At 39.5% G+C, this 13,699-nt stretch overlaps 1 protein-coding gene across 15 annotated transcripts in view; it reads left to right on the top strand.

Annotated features, from left to right (window-relative positions):
* The window catches only part of INPP4A (inositol polyphosphate-4-phosphatase type I A), a 130,022-nt gene that overhangs the window by 107,098 nt on the left and 9,225 nt on the right, over window positions 1-13,699 (top strand). For all 15 annotated transcript variants that reach the window (XM_064438627.1, XM_064438621.1, XM_064438611.1 and 12 more), the window contains 7 exons: window positions 350-522; window positions 1,976-2,099; window positions 3,394-3,520; window positions 5,838-5,978; window positions 7,316-7,413; window positions 10,456-10,568; window positions 10,902-11,056. In XM_064438627.1, coding sequence (XP_064294697.1) covers window positions 350-522; window positions 1,976-2,099; window positions 3,394-3,520; window positions 5,838-5,978; window positions 7,316-7,413; window positions 10,456-10,568; window positions 10,902-11,056 — 931 coding nt within the window. The remainder of the gene's footprint in view (window positions 1-349; window positions 523-1,975; window positions 2,100-3,393; window positions 3,521-5,837; window positions 5,979-7,315; window positions 7,414-10,455; window positions 10,569-10,901; window positions 11,057-13,699) is intronic.

Raw genomic sequence — 13,699 nt, 5'->3', positions numbered from 1 at the left:
GAACGTGCACATGCAGTGATATACACTTGTGTATAAAGGTATTAATCTTTCTGTTACACTTTCCAAATCAGTGTGTTCTGTAGGCACAAATCTGGGAGCTATTACATGGTCAGGAAAGTCATAACAGTCTTAGAGTAAAATTCGCCATATTTTCCTCGTACGATAACCACTCTGTAAGATTACTTAATTAATAACAAGCAGGGTGTGACCAGCCAGCCAAAATAAAACAAGCCCTAAATGTGAATTATCAACAACTTTGACTTGCAACAGGAAGTTTCTTCTTTCAATGCATGTTTGTTTGTTTCAAATAAAGTACCTACAGTGCTGCTATTTTTTTTCTTTTAACCAGGCGAATGGAGCGAAGCTCTTTATCCCTTGCTGACAACACTCACAGACTGTGTAGCCATGATGAGTGACAAGGCAAAGAAAGCCATGGTCTTTTTGTTAATGCAGGACAGTGCCCCAACAATAGGGCTCTGCCTGAACCTTCAGTATCGCAGGGATGTTGTCTTCTGCCAAACTGTAAGCAAGCAAATATGGATGATTTGATTGCGCTTTGACATGTGGTGGGGTTTATATGAAATATAGGACATGACTGTTTTCAGAGTTTTTCAGATCTGCTCTACCCTTGGGTTTAACACTGTGATCTCCTCTCAGGCTGTGCTATCCTGCCCTTACTGGTCACTTACATGCATTTGACAATATATAACTTAAGTGTCCCCTTGGATAGACATTCACTATTTAAAAAAAAAATAATCCAGAACTAGTGAAAATATACTGCTGTCTACAGAAACAACCTTTGCCTGCAATGCCACCAAACTAAAACCAGAAGTACGATGTGAAAGAGGCAGGGGAAAAAGGCCCACGAGCAGAAGGTGTACTCCCTTGGTTACCTTTTGTTGTTTTCTGCATCGAGAAAACCAACAGGACCTGCGGTAACCAAAGACTCCAGCTACAGGGAGAGAAATGCATGCTGGTTTTTGTTTGTTTTTTTTTTTTTTTTTTTCCCCTGGAAGTTCTGTTTCTGAGCCTGCTGGGGTCTCTGACCAGCCACTGACTGCACTAAAGAACCTTCCACATTTCTTCTGCCCACTATGCTTCTGTAGTGTATCTGCTTCCCCATGAAAGAAGTATCTCGTTCATTTGTTTCAAACAGCTTATCTCTTTGACATTGTTTGGTAGGGCTGTTGTCCCAGAACGTATTACCTCATAGAGATAAGTTAAGGAAATTTTTCTATACAAAACACAATTCATATTGCAGATAATTTTTAAACTCAGTGCTCTGAATATGTTTACCCATCATAAACAGAACTTTATTAGCTTTTGTTTAATTCTGTAGCAAAGTCATACACCTGTGTACATAGCATATGACAGTCACCTGGGAAATTCCTTTGTTGCAAAAGTCAATCAAGACTAGTCCTAATCTTAGATCTTAGCACCCGTCTTAGTACTAGGTCTTCAGGACCTTGTCCTGAATAGCTTGTAACACTAGAGTTTGACTCTTCACATAATGCAAACAGGTATTGCATTTTCAAGCTTTCTAAAAATGTAATTTTTAAAAAAATAATTTATTCATACTGTCAAAATGCATGGCCTGAACTAGCCTTGTTGCTTTTCCATCTGTAACTAAAACATTTCTCCGAGGAGACTTCTGTAGTTTGTAAGTTGTAGACCCTAATACAAGTGATTGTGTCCAGAAAGTGAATAGATGCGAGATCAACAGCAGTACCGTTATGGGAGAGCTTGCGAGATGAAGGCAGTGGGCCCTAAATCTGATTTTATTAATGTTTTGGATTTTTGTGGATTGGTTTGTCTTCTTCAGCTGCAAGGAAAAGAAGAGTGACATTTAAGGGAGAAGAACATCAGTCTGACAGATTTTATTGCACGTCTTATATGTGATATTGTTTCCGTTTGGGGCTGAAGAGCCTTTTTTTGTCTTGAGTCATTTCACTCTGGTCTGTTTTCTCTCCCACAGCTGACAGCTCTCATTTGTGGTTTCATTATCAAGCTGAGGAACTGCCTGCACGATGATGGATTTCTAAGACAACTCTACACCATTGGCTTGCTGGCACAGTTTGAGAGCCTGCTGAGCACTTACGGTAAAGGCACAGGACAAGTGGGTGGTATTAGATGTTGAGTCAGCAAATCTTGCTTTAAATTGGCTGCAGCAGAACATGAGTGTTTGGGACAATCTGCAGCTCAGCTACAAAATAATTTTGAAAACTTGAAATGCAAAAGCAGATTATATGTGGGGTATTTAATTAGCTAAGAACTCCAAATTTCTTCACATTTAATTGAATTAATTCTGAAATATAAAGTGTATTTGCCTGATGATATAACGGCAAGGATGTCATGGTTTAACCCCAGTCAGTAACTAAGCACCACCAGCTGCTCACTCAGTCCCCCACAGTAGGATGGGGGAGAGAATCAGAAGGGTAAAAGTGAGAAAACTCATGGGTTGAGATAAAGACAGTTCAACAGCAAAATCCATGCATGGAAGCAAAGCGAAACAAGGAATTCATTCACTCCTTCCCATGGGCAGGCAGGTGTTCAGCCCTCTCCAGGAAAGCAGGGCTCCATCACAGTTACTTGGGAAGACAAACGCCATCACTCCAAACCTCCCCCCTTCCCTTCTTCTTCCCCCAGCTTTACATGCTGAGCATGATGTCATACGGTATGGAATATCCCTTCGGTCAGTTGGGGTCAGCTGTCCCGGCTGTGCCCCCTCCCAGCTTCTTGTGCACCTTGGCAGAGCACGGGGAGCTGAAAAAGGCCTTGACTAGTGTAAGCACCACTTAGCAACAACTAAAACATCTCTGCATTATCACCACTGTTTTCAGCACAAACCCAAAGCATAGCCCCATACTGGCTACTATGAAGAAAATTAACTATCCCAGCTGAAATCAGGACAAAAGGTTTAAAAATAAATGTATCATATTGATTGTTTTTTCAGAAAAGAAATTGATTTAAATTCCAGTAAGCTGGGAGAAACTGCACTTCAAATATGCTTTTTTAATTTTCTTGACCTGTAATCCTACAGTATAAAGTGAGCAAATCCAGAATACATTGTAACTTTTCCAACACAAAAGGACATCATGGCTGTGACAATGCTGAGAAGTACTTACTAGCATCATCTAAATTGAAAAATCGGCATATAATCTACTTGGAGACCAGTAGTCTGGACTCTGCTAGATAATTGGTGTTTTCTAAACGTGCTGAACTCATAAAGTCGGTCATGCCATTGTCTGCAGTCTGTAGGCCAAGATGAAGGCCTGGGATCCAGAGCCTCTTTGTCCATAGAACTTCTTTATGAGAGCGATGACCTACAGTCATCATCAAATTGATAAAGGGAAGTTGTAATGAGTATGATTCACTTTTTCCTCCTTGATTTAGGTGAGGAGCTGGCAATGCTGGAGGACATGAGTTTGGGAATCATGGACTTGAGGAATGTAACCTTTAAAGTAACTCAGGCCACATCAAATACATCTACTGACATGCTGCCGGTCATCACTGGAAATCGGTAAAGAAAAGTTGGGAGAGGAGCAGGAAGTGGGGTGGGACTGCAGAGGGGAGAAGCAGCGATGCTGCACTTGAAATGAATTATGTACCTTTGTACTGTGCTGTTTTTCTCCTCAGAACTTCAACGCAATGTTTTGAAGTGGATTTATTAATTTTTACTGATGTTTCATTTTACAGGGAGCTAAGCTGAAAAGGGATATATGGCAAGGCTCAAACCATGGCAGTATTGTTTAATGAATAAGTATCACCTCAACCTAGCCTTCCACAGTCATAAGCCAGAAGTATTCAATCTTTTCTTAAGCAGCTGTGCTGTTTTTAAATTCCAGACTGACTTTTGAGGCTGATCTTATTATCTGAAATTCACCACTGTGATCAGTTGGTCAGTGCGTTACTGTATGCCACTGAGTAATGGGCCGCCATTAGCACAAAGGGACGCAGAATGAGTATCAGGCTTGATACACATTGGCAGCTGCTGAGGTGAGGCCTATTTAGGTTCAATTTCCAAATTATCAGGGCCAAGCTGGCTTTAACTTATGGATGCTTGTGAAACACCAGGCTGCTGCTATTTTCACCACTAGTCTGAATAGAGATATTTTGAAGTTTAAGCTTAAAAGCAATTTTTGTTTTAGAAGTCTGAAGTAACAAACACTCACATCCTCAAATAAAGTGGAGTGGCAGTGATCTGTTACAGCTTTATTATGATGGGAATCATTTACAACAAACACAGTCATACTTCAATTTGAATGCCTCAGCCTGCTTATCAGTTGGCCTTGCACTGGTTTCTGACACGGGGCTGATGGGCCCCTGCAATAGAGTTCTTGCCCAGAGCGAGCCAATTCACAGATGGGGATGAAGCTGTGGAAGGACAGAGGCCTCACAAAAGTCAATGTTTTAACGTTTCTGTATTTTGGAGTCTTTAGAATGTTTTAGTTTAGAACCTGATTTCTGGAGGAAATAAGGCTTATTTGATTAGTATGCTGTACCAAGCTCCACTCGAGCTTTGCCCAGCTTTGTCCACATCCAAAAAAGAGTTAGAATTCTCAAAGATAAAAACATTTAGAGGAATTTTGTTAAGTTAAGGTTCACATGCAGTGAAAAGTGTCCTGGCTGAGGGAGGTCTGCAGTACAATCATGTATGTTGCCAAAGTTGCCGAGACCTGTGGAAATGGCTGACAGCCGACAGGAAATTCCTTTCAAAGAAAATCTTCAGCTGAAACTTGCCATCAGCTATAGGACACTAATCAGCAGCAAACCAGTCTTCATTAGTTTCAGGTCCGATAGTGCTGCTTATTATTTTGCTGTCTAGATTTTACTCAAGAAAGAGAAGAAAGAAATCACGTGTATTTATTTTGGTGCAAACCATTGGAAGCTTTGTATTTAGAAGTGAAAATAGGTTTTTTGGCTTTCAGACATAGCATAGGATCTGTGTGTCAGATGTGGGACAGACCAATTTTGATTACTTTATTCTATACTTCTCAGATCTCTTTTGCTGTACTTGAGAGTACATGCTGTACTTGAGAGTTCTGCACTGTAAAGACCTGGAGGTAACACCAAAGTATTTTTGTTGATAGGTTAACACACAGCACACAACCGTGGTAACTTGTGTCTTGGCAGTTCCAACATAAGGTACTGTGACATATCTTAGTCTGCACTGATGTTGTGGGATAAGATAAGTTGCATTATCTCACATTTGCCGTGAGATAAAGCATACACAGTGCTCTTTGCTGTAGCTCATCTGACCCAAGGTAACCTGTTGTGCTGCAGGAACAGCTTGTAGGTCTGAGTCATAAGTTCTGTATCAGTGCTTTTGTTAGCTCCCCCTTCAATTTATGCTTGGGTCGCTACTATCATTGCCTCTATCCTTCCGCTCACAAATGTCACTACTACTTACTGTATCCAAAAATGTATCCTTTTATGCATATACATCATCACTAGCCTTTATCGCTTTAAAATCAAATATACTTTACTCTTGATGAGATGAGGACATGCCAAAATTTGGCTTTTTCTACCCAAGTTGTACAAGAGCTGCAGTATTAATAAGCAGAGCAAAATCAGCTTTTGTCAGGAAAAAGGCAGATGTGATTGAAATGTCCATGAGGAAGTAAAATCAACATTACAGGTTGCTGCAGGTTTGTTTTTGAACTAGAATAGCTTTTCTGATTAGGAGCAGGCTGTGGCGGTTCCTTAAGTCCTCAGTTTAGACTGATCTTTTAATAGTTGTATTATGTTCTAGATGTTATCCCTCTTTACATAAACAACACGTTCTCAGAATGCAGCTTTTTGATCTTGATATCTAATAACTGTTTATTTCTTTTCAGTGATGGATTTAATGTAAGGATCCCTTTGCCAAGCGCCTTGTTTGATTTATTGCCGCGAGAGATTCAAAGTGGCATGTTGCTGAGGGTTCAGCCGGTCCTTTTCAATGTGGGAATCAATGAGCAGCAAACCCTAGCAGAGAAGTATGTATCCAGTCATGCAAGCTCAGCTTTAATGGCGGTTCAGCAGTGTCCTGTTTTGATGGAATTATGTCTCTATGGAGCTGCACTGTTGCATTACTAACAGTGATTCAGTTTCTCCAGTACACGAACAAGGGAATATTAAATGAAACTGTCAAATGCAAAACGAACAAAAAGAGTTCTTTCTTCATATGGCACATAGCTGTAGGGCTCCTTACCTCATGGCTTTGAGTCTAGTGCAGGTTTCTGTGGTTCAGAAGTGAATTTACAAAAGAGGAAATCTATCATGTGCTATTTGACACAGAGGTGCTGCTTGCGGCTTGAGACCTCGGTGAGTGACAGATCACTAGAGTCTGAGAGACCATTCTGAGTATTCCTGTATATTTGCCCTCTTGGCTTAGCACTCTCCCCTAAATTGCCTCTTCTGGCCACTGTGAAAAACCAGGATAATGGGCTTAGACAAACCTTTGTTTTAACATATCATTGCAGTACTTGTGTAATGCAACACTGCTCTTGTAAAGCTGAAAAATATAATTATGTAATTATATTCGCAAAGGAAACTGTTCAGTTTTGGAAGAGCCACCAGAGCTTCCCTCTGTTATGGCCATACCCTGTACAGAATACACTGGCAGAACACTGCTCTAATGGAGAACTCCAGTGAAGTCAGGCACATGCATGTTGTGGCAGCAGCCTTGGTGCCCAGGTGGAGCGAGCAGTATGATGGTGGACAACTAGAAAAAGTCTAACAAAGGCATTCCAGTAGTTGCTGCTGTGCTCTGTTGCCTATAGAGGGAGCCCAAGGTGACTAGACTAGTTACAGGTGTCAACACTGTGTGTGCCTATGAAGGTATGTAGATATAATTAGATGGCATTGTTGACAATATTTATTACATTCATGGTTTATTACTCCTTGATCCATATTTCTCATTTACTAATCTGAAGTCAAAGTTCTCCATCCAATCTACTGATGTTATGGTTATTATTAGCTCACGAACTAAGCTAGTAAATCCATTATTAAAAGTTTGAATTTTGGCAAAATTATTTACAGGGTGGGTATTTAATACCGAAAGAGAGATACAAAAGCCAAAGAATTTTAAGTACTATTTTCTACAAGATTTTTCTTTCGTCTTCCTTCCCACTGTTCCTGTCACAACCATATATTTTCTATAATGAATCACTACAACACTTCTCTTGTTACACCTTACTCTGCATTTGAATGGTTTGGAATTTCATGGGATGAATCTTTAAACTGTTTTCTGGTAGTCATATTGCCAAGTGCAGTTGTTTTGAAGAAGAGGAGAAACCTTTTACTTAACTCTTCCATTCTTCTCCTTTTAAAGGTTTGGGGACACCTCACTGCAAGAAGTAATTAACATGGAAAGCTTAGTGCGGTTGAATTCGTATTTTGAGCAGTTCAAGGAAGTTTTGCCTGATGATTGTAAGTATTTGGTAATTAGTGGCAAATCTGATTTAACAGCATGATTGAGGCTGATTTTTTAATTTATTTGCTTCATGTTGGTTGTTTAAACGTACATGGTACACCAGCATTAGTAATGTCCAAGAAATGATGCAGCTCTGTTTTAATACGTTAGTACTAAGTAGAGCACATTCCAGAGTGTTAAAAGTCAGTCTGATTAACTTTCCTCTTTTTAATTTACTTTGCCACTCTTTCTAAGTGGTGTTATGTACTGTATAAACATGCAGCTAGGCAGCTACATTGCCACGAGGCGAAGGTATAAAAGTGACAGGTCATAGCAGCAGCACTTTTATGTGCAGTTTTTGGTCATGTTCTGTATGCTTACAATAACCTGCACAGAGAAAAGCTGCCAGTTTTTAGGAACTTAATCCCTTTCCCTCTGCTTATCCTTCGGCTCTTCCCTATAATTTTTGCATCTTCACTCAGTAACAGAGAAGTCTAGCACCTGGAAGAGAGACAGTAGCTACAAGTTTGAATTTTACTGGTTATATAGGAAAAATTTCTTGCTTGTTACTGTTTGTTTGGGAGGCAGTGGCATAAATGTTATTTACGTGTGATGACAGAAATGGTGAAAACTCATTGATTCCTCATTAATAGTATCAAACCTCTTGTAAGCTAGTTTCATGGGTCCCACAATTTCAGTTTTATTGCAGAAAGACAAATGCAGCAACGTGGAACAGGATAGTAAGAATTCTGTCTGTTACATGTTATTGTACTTTCATTTACCCTGGATTTTTTTTTGATGCAGCTGAGAGCAGATGCTGTTTCCCTCCTTCCAGGCATTCATAGTCCTCCATAATTAATTCTTTGAAATTCTAGCTGAAAAAAAATTTTTTATTATATAGTAGTCTAGCATCAGACTTCTGTGTAAAGTTCAAAAGTTAATAAATTTAAAGTGATTTTTGTTCTGCTTTTCTCCCTGTTACTTCATGTCTCTGTCCCTAGTCTTCCATAATAATAGTTCCCATTCAGCTCCTTCCTCTTCTGTTAGATTTTCCTGATTTTTTTTTACTTCAGTCTCTTCCCTCATCCCCAAACTCCTTATGATCCAATCATCTTTTAGCTTTTGCCTTTTTCCCTGAAACTCTTTTTTTTTATCCTGCAGTCTGTTTTATGTCCTGCCATTTGTTCTGCCCCTTTTCATATTTTTTGAACTCTGTTTAACTTTATACTTTCTCTCCTCTATTTTTAAAGAGTGCTGGTGCCACAACCTTGAGTTTCTCATTTACCAGAAACACTCCTTTTACCAGGGGTTTTTCTTCAGGTGACTTGAAGTTGTGAATAAGGTTGGCATACAGTGCTGGACAGGAGGCATTAGCATGCACCTTAACAGTGGAAGACAACAAAACCGTCTTGTGTCCACCTGCCTTTTCTCCCTTACTTTGGTTACTTTTCATTACGTGGGTCCCTGCCACGTGACATGAATACCATGAAGGGGTAAAATCTTCCCTCTGCCAAAACTTTCTTCCGCTTCACTGTTTGACCTGGGTAAATGCAGATGTATTGTACCTGGTTTTGCAGTCGAGCTTGGACAAACGGTTTGTGGTTCTAAACATTAAGCAAAAGTTTTGGTTAGAAATGTGAAAAAAATATTGTGGGTGTCCCAGCAGATGTGTTAGAGATGCTCTTTGAAAAGCTGAGACTATATGGAAAAACCTGGGACTGTGCTCGTCATAAGAAAGGTCTGGGGGTGTGTTTTGTACCTTCTTTGTGGTGATATTTAGTATGTACAAAGTGAAACATACTTTTCCACAAACCCTTGTCAAGAGAGAATAGCGTTTTACATTTAACTGTAAAACGGGTGGTTATGACCAGCCAGCGGTGTTGTCTGTGGTAAGTACCGGCAAAAGGAAAACAAACAGGTCATTCTAGGGGACAAGAGGCCCAGTGAAGTATCTGCTGGCAGCTTGTAGAAAATGTTCCCTATAAGAGCAGCACACAAGGGAAGCTGATCCCTGATCCACTGTCCTTGTCGCTGTGCTCTTAATTCTAAGCAGTGCAGTGTTTCTGAGAGATTAATTACTGTCTTAGCTTCATCAGCTCCTTGTCCTTTTTCCATTAGTTCTCCTTGTCTTTAGAAATACCTGGGGAGATGATCTGTACCCCCTTTTTGTTTACAGGTATTACTTTCTAGGTGTGGAGTTCAAGCAGAGCAGACCAGGATAGACACAGTATTGCTAACATACTATTTGCTCTGAGAAGAGTTGTGGTCCAAAAATAAAACCTCATATATCACCCATGCGGGGTTCTTTTTGTCACATAGTAATTTTTTAACAGTGCATGCCGCCTTATTTATCCAGGCACAGCCTTAGTTGGTGTCCTCTGTAGTTACCCCTAAAAAATTTACCTATTTAATACTTGCTGTTGATTGTTTTTGCGTATCCTGCTACATGTGTAAGAGATGATGTGTAACACTTCGAACCTGTAAGACAACTATTGAAAGCATTCTAAAATACTGAAAAATTTCAACCAATTTATTTCCACTTAGTGAAATATTAATAAATAGATCAGGAGAGCATGGTGTCCTATCGGAAAGAGTGTTTCTTGTAACTGAGAACTGGCCAGCTCGCAAGTTTAAAATGGAAAATGTGAGCAGAATATACAGTGATATCTACAGGGTATCCTGTCATCTCTGAGGGGCAATAATACTTGCAGTTACGTTTATATACATTTCTGAACAGTGCATGAAAGTACATCTGTGACACACAAACCAAGATGTTATACCAATCTTGATCCCTTTGTTCACTGTTACTGTATTGCTGTCAGATTCTGAGCCCCCAAAGTTTTAAATAACCTGAATGTGTATTTCCAGTTGAGTTTAATTAAACTTAAATTTATTTTGGTGGTGGTAAAGAACTGGATTAATTGTTGTAAGCTTTGATAGTTTCAAGAAAACATGACTGTGTTTGCAACAGGCATATAGGAATACTTTCCATGTAACTTATCTTTGTATAAGTGTTGAATACAGATAAGTAAGTGCAGCTGGTTTTGTTTGTTTTATAGGTCTACCTCGATCTCGTAGTCAGACGTGCCTGCCTGAACTGTTAAGATTTCTGGGGCAAAATGTACATGCAAGGAAAAATAAGAATGTTGATATCCTTTGGCAAGCTGCTGAGGTATTTATTAATCTAAGCACCTCTGCATAGTTCAGTTGATTTTCTGTATGCTTATGTATTTTCCCCTTTTTTATTAGCACTATGTTAGAATTTCTTCATTCGCATGCATGTAGCTTGGAAATACTGCCAGGTTAAACCTCCTCTAAAATGAGACATGGGGAGATAGAACGTATTTTTCCCTAAAACTCATGTAACCAAGTTATGCTCTCTCAATGATGACATCAAAGTCCTATGCAACATTTGTGCCTCTCTAAAGAGGAGAAGTACAGGTGTGTTCTCTGACAGAAGGTTATGCATGAAGAAGGAATGATGAATTGTATATCCCATTTCTAGATATGCCGCAGACTAAATGGTGTTCGATTTACAAGCTGTAAAAGCGCCAAGGATAGGACTGCCATGTCGGTCACCCTAGAGCAGTGTTTGATCCTACAGCATGAACATGGAATGGCTCCACAGGTCTTCACCCAGGCTCTGGAGTGTATGAGGAGGTAAGAGTTTGACTGCGTCACTTATTCCTAAATGAGGAACCATGCAAACTGCAAAGGAGGAGTGGTCTCTGTTTCTATCAAAAGGAAAAAAAAAAAAAAAAGCCAGAAAACTGCAAAATTGGCTGCTAGAATTCATCCCTCCCTTGCATGTATTAGTGAGATGCTTATGCTACAGCTGGTTGTTACCAGATTTGGATCAGATGGGCGTTAGCTTTCGGAGGTGAATAGGGAGTTTTCAGAGAAGCATGTAAAAATGTGTTTTCAATTAATGCAGAGCCTACAGAACAGGAAACTGGTGCTTCTTGGAAAGTTGTTTAATGATGAGGTTACCCTAACTGTCATAGCACTGGGTTTCTTAGTTCTAGATCAGGCAGATTTCTCAGGGATGGCCTCTCTTTTGTTCTTGGAAACATAGACACTTGCAGTTTGCACTGGTTTGCCATGTGTATTCTTTAGCAGTGAAACACTGCTCACTGGGAGAAATGTCAGTATGAGTGTTTCACAATACAGCAACCAAATTTCATCACAACATGTCAGTGTGCTGTTGTCGTATCAGTATAATGATGTTCTGTATTCTGAAGCAGCAGAGATGTTTGCAGAATTAAATACTGTACTAAAAAAGAAAAAAGAAAGAAAATCTGTTTACTGTTGTTCAATGCCTTGTTTCAAGCACTGCTGGAAAACTCCGTAACTCACATACCAAAAGAAAGGATAAGAAATCTAGCTTTAGTCTTTATTGATGTAGTTCAACAATGCTGTTCAGTCCTGTTTTTCAACATTCACTCTTACTGAATGTACTGTACTGTGTGTCTTCTCACCAAATTCTCTAGAGTGTTCAATTCTCTTATCCTTTCTGTATGTTTTTGCTGTTTGACCCTTTCTTACTCTTCAGTTACCTAGAAGGAAAATGTCTCATATAATAACACTCACAGCCTCATACAGTAATAATTTGGTTTTTATATCTATATCTAATTGGATGTCACTGGACTTCTTTATTTTCCCTTTTTTGCTACACTTTTCACTGTGTTGTTACAGACTTAGTACAGCACATGAAAATGACATTCAGAGAGTAGTTAAACCTTGGTATTAGAAACAAAGCTTGGAACAGCTTTTTGAGGGAGAAGTTACTAACTTAAAATGAAGCTAAGTGGCTCCCGAATATCTCCGTTTAAATTATGCAACTTTAAATTATTGTCATCTTAGACATCTGAAAGACAAAAAAGCTTTGTTGCACAGTTGTGTATTTAGTAAGAATAAAAACGGAACAAGTATAATACTAGGAATCTTGTTATTTAAGTTAGTTACTGAGTTAATGGGGTTTTTTAAATGCAGTCATGGATACAGTAGAGACAGAGGTTAATAACAACATTGTTTTGGACCTTCAGACTATGAATTTAATGTAACACAGGATCAGATAAAATATTGACACAAGAAACGTATTGCTTTATGTTGACCTACACAGGGATATTGAAAGAAGGCCAATTTAATCAAAACCTTTGGTTAGTGTGTTCTCGCAACATCAGAGGCTTGCTCTAACAGGTGAAAGATGTGACTTTCTCTTCAGTTAAATCTTCAACTAAGACAGACATGTGCAGAACAAACACTGACTAGACTAGTCCTGAAGCAATACTAAGATTAGGCCATTCTTCAAGCCCATCACTCTTTCTTCCTCACATCTCATTGCTCTTTGGGGTAGGTTGTTGTGTTTCAAAATTTTTTGCCAATTCTGCTCAGGAACAATGGCACAGAATTAACAGTGCTTAACAGAGAGAGAGGCTTACAGAACAAGTACATAGGATTGCAACTCCACCCAAACCCATTTCAACCTGGACAAGATGACCTGACCTAGAGGAGGACAGACATAGGTGAGAGAGTTGCAAATTACTTCCAGGCCATTCAGAAAACTTTTATTTGGGTAATTGTACTAGTAGAGGAAGGCTTGGTTCACTCTTGAAGACTTCTGAAGTTTCTGGGGCAGTTGGAAGGGCAGGGAAGAAGCACTACGAAGTTGTGGGAGTCAAAGAAAGTATTTCATCTTACCTCTACCAGTAACTTTCCAGAGAAGAAAAGCATCCTTGCTTACACTGTTCTTGAAAAGTTAAGAAAGCACCCTCTTTTTCCATATGATGTTGGACCTCAGAGGTGTTAACGCCTACTCATAGTGTTAGTTCCCATCCTCATGGACTTCCTTTCCTTCCTAGTCTTTTGATAATTATGTATCTGTGATAATTATGTTCAGTGAGGATGGGCATCAGGGAGAGAACATCGAGTGCTCCTTGTAGATTCTTGTAGAAATTCACAGATACAAGTTTGTGACTTTCACCTTAGAAACAAATATCCTATTAGAATAAACTCACTTTTTTGTAAATAAGTTGCAGCTTTTCCCATCCCAAATCAAATGCCTGGTAATTTGCAACCTACAAATAGTAAAATCATGGTGATAAATCTGGAAGTCCAAGCTGGAAGTGACTACCTGGCCAGTAAAGACAACTCAGGAGTCAAACTCCGACTGGATCACTTAGCCTATTCCATCTACAGCGGTGCCCACACTCCCCACTAGACCCGTGTCTCCCTGCCCTCCCTCCTCCTACCAGATTACTGTCCTGTCACACACACCAGTGGAGCTGTTTGGTTGAATATAGT

The sequence above is a fragment of the Phalacrocorax carbo genome, chromosome 1, assembly GCF_963921805.1.
Source record: "Phalacrocorax carbo chromosome 1, bPhaCar2.1, whole genome shotgun sequence".
Classification (NCBI taxonomy): Eukaryota; Metazoa; Chordata; class Aves; order Suliformes; family Phalacrocoracidae; genus Phalacrocorax; species Phalacrocorax carbo.
This window is presented reverse-complemented; position numbering and strand designations above follow the sequence as displayed.